Source organism: Sinocyclocheilus grahami, unplaced genomic scaffold (genome assembly GCF_001515645.1).
Source record: "Sinocyclocheilus grahami isolate Dianchi unplaced genomic scaffold, SAMN03320097.WGS_v1.1 scaffold19817.1, whole genome shotgun sequence".
In the NCBI taxonomy this organism is placed as follows: Eukaryota; Metazoa; Chordata; class Actinopteri; order Cypriniformes; family Cyprinidae; genus Sinocyclocheilus; species Sinocyclocheilus grahami.
In genome coordinates this window covers 1-3,349 of record NW_015517759.1, presented here as the reverse complement: position 1 = coordinate 3,349, position 3,349 = coordinate 1, and the positions used below count along the sequence as shown (strand labels likewise).

The following is a 3,349-nucleotide window of genomic DNA, read 5'->3' as shown; positions in this document are numbered from 1 at the left end:
ATATGTGTGCATTTATATATACATAATATACACAGTACACACACAAATATTATGTAAACAAAAACTTATTTTGGATGTGATTAAGCGTGATTAATAGTTTGACAGCACTACATAAAAAATAGTTTAAAAATTTGATTTAATCACTTAATCAGTGACAAAAAGTGACAATGTATTTGTATTTTTAATTCAGGCTTTGTATTTGCTTTGTAATTAGACATATTAGCAATTTAATTTAGTAAGTGTTAAAAACTATTTTGCATTTATTTCAACAATGTGTTAAATTGAACCCTAATTAAACTATTTACAAATATAAAATTTATTTTTTAAAATTGGGATTTGATCAGCATATTAATGTAATTAAATTAAAGGAATACATTTAAATAAAATAACTTTTACTAAAAGGATAAGAAAGCAGAATAAGGCATACATCGATTTTAGAGGATTTTACGAAAGCTCCAGCTGGATGGACATAGTCGTATAAGATGATCACCCCCACCATCACACGCAGACAGAATAATACTGTGTCCTCACTGGCAAAACGACTGCGGTACTCCCTGATCAATACACACACACACACAGAGGGGATGAATTACAAAGTTACAGCCTGCTACAGAAGAAACAAAAGGCCAGTGATTAAACACAAACATGTAACTTACGGTGTCTCTAACATGACTTTACACACACTTGCCATCGTACTCAGACAATCTGTTGTGTTCTCTACGGGCAGTTCTGCATGCTGATCAGACAGAGAGAGCAAAATGTGTTATTTACAATGGTTTGTAATGAGAAAACAGTGTTTTGGAAGTGAAAGTGATCGAGAAACATTTTTATATAGATGTGTTGCCGAAGTATATCATGTCTTTTTTGAGAACTAATTAGGTAGAATTTATTCATGAGCATCTGGACTTGTTTGTCCATTTATTTATCACCCATTTGAGTGGTTTGAGTTGTGTAAACACTGCTATAATCAAAATACAGCAGAATTTAACAACCACCTACCTTTGATACAAATTTAGTTGTGGCATCGCTTAATGTTTTCAGCATGGGCGTGGCATTGGCGTAGAAGAGAGACATGCGATTGGCCAGTTCGTTGTCAACTTCATTATGCTCTTCTGCCTGTAGAAAGAACACGCATGTTTTCAGTATCTAAATGTGAAAAATCCATACTTTTGAAGATTTAAACTAAAGGGGTCAGTTAAGGCATTGGGGTTTTTGGAGGTTACGGATGCGCTTTTCCTTGGTCAGCTTTACTTAAGTAGTTAATCATGGAAATGGATGTAGAAATTGGGCATTCTGGTGCACTGAAAATGCATTTTAGCTGACTTGAAACATTTCATTCATTACTCTATGCTAAAAAGTGAATGTAAATCCTGCTTTAATCCACAGACTGCAGACATGTCCAGAATTCCTAATACGTGCTCTTCCACAGCTGAGCTCATGTTTCATGAGATGAAAGCGACTGTCGTAATTATTCTTCGCAGAGAGTGCTTTTAATTGGCAAGGCAAGGTCAACGATCCTCGGTGTCAACCATTGCTGAGCGGCTCCCTGATGATACAGCACACGCTAATGAGCCTGAAATCGTTAGCACGCGTTACCGACTCGACGTCAACCGAACGCACTTCAGCTCTGTGTCAGCTAAAAGATAAAAGCGGGAGGGAGACGTACAAAATAAATAGCAGGAAAAGATGGAGAGGATGAGATGAGTGCGATATCTCATGTTTCCCTGACTCAGGATCTTGTGCCGCTCTGCCACCTAATGATCCAGACCATTAGAGAACAGAAGAGCTCCCATTAACCCCTGTGACACGGGGGAACGAGGTATTACTAAAACATAAACCGTCTGATAATGAGCCACATTTCCATACGGAGCAGGTTTACTCACTGTTTGGTTGATGATACGCATGCGGCTCAGGGTCCTTCTGTAGTAGCTGAAGTCATTCTGGATGGCTGGGTTGGTCATCTGGAAGAGAGAGAGAGCAGGTGAGCATTTAAATGCAGAACTGGCAGCTGAAAATTGCATTTCTGCTGAATATGGGAATGGGAAACATGTAAACACGGCATTCATGCATTTTTCATTTTACTGTGTATGTATGAATTCGAGTGAGCAGCTAGAAAATCAAAAGAGCATATGGCCATTTCATCCACCGCTGGGTTTTGTGACAGACTTCATCAGTGCAGTAATCTAGACAATAACAGACTCTCTATGGCACCTTTGAAAGCAAGTGCACTTAGTTTTCCATTCATTTCACTAATTGGTGGCAACTGGACTTTGTGTTCCATTAGTTCAACTAATTAGCTGAATCACTACAAAGCTAATTAAGTTAACTAATTTGATACAAAATTCAGTGGCTTACCAATAAATTCTAGCATTCACATGCTCTATAGCAATCGCATTATGTGTGATATAGCGGCTGCTATCAGTTTCAGAACAAAACTGATAAGAAAAAAAAAAAGCAGCTTCACTGTAGGATAAGCTTTAACATTTTTTAAGTTGTCATGAAATGAAAATTCACCCAATCTATTTTCTAAATGCATGTTATAGATATTATTACATATTTTAGTGACTTTTTGCCGTTTTTAAGCAAAAAATATATCACTTAGCCTGGATGGAATTTTTGTATATATGTGGCTTGGGGAAATCAGTGTAAAATTTTACTAAATGTTCATTTTTAGAGTCCAAAATCAGTGCATAATGTGTTGCAATGCAGCACGTTTCCTTGAAGGATTCACAAAATGCACTGTCAAACACAGGGATAAGTTTTAGTCTTGTAATGTCCAGTGTTTATATTTTAAATGTATTTGTTTCTATAAGCTACAGAATATGGAGACTGAATCGACTTATAGGCCTAATAATCTTAATATTCTGGAATAGTGAGAATAAATGTGTTAATAATGGATGATTCTACTTTAAATCATCATTTAAAAGGATATAATTGGATCTGAAGACAGTAATTATTACAGTAGCTATGTTTCCATCCAAAACTGCGAATTTAACTTGTGCAAAATTGGAATATTGGATAAATCATTTGCGAATAAAGCACGAATTGCGAATTCCATCCAGCGAGACGAAGAGAACAAAATCATCACTTCATGACAAACTGGCACCAAATATCACCAAGAACAAGGTCATTTTCTGCAATAGGAGAAGCCACTGTGGGTATTTTTTCGTATTTAATAAACTACATAGCCTCAGAGCGCGCAGACGTAACGTAATAAACGTGGTCATGTTTTATCTTACTTTTGGAGGCGGATGCTTGCTGTTTGGGAGCGCAGTCATGTAAGACAGTTCTGGGAGGTTGTTAAACTGAACCACTTTGACAACAGACTTTGGCTCAGGCATTTCAGAAT

General features: G+C 36.7%; 1 protein-coding gene across 1 annotated transcript; it reads right to left on the bottom strand.

The window, feature by feature from the left end:
* Positions 1-396: 396 nt before the first annotated feature.
* Positions 397-3,341, bottom strand: LOC107579741 (protein FAM49B-like; the record flags this gene model as incomplete). Its single annotated transcript, XM_016265537.1, has 5 exons — positions 3,240-3,341; positions 1,884-1,961; positions 1,000-1,116; positions 657-736; positions 397-554 (listed from the first exon to the last, which is right to left on the bottom strand). Coding segments are annotated over exons 1-5 (535 nt in total), but the record flags the coding sequence as incomplete, so codon positions are not given.
* Positions 3,342-3,349: the final 8 nt, after the last annotated feature.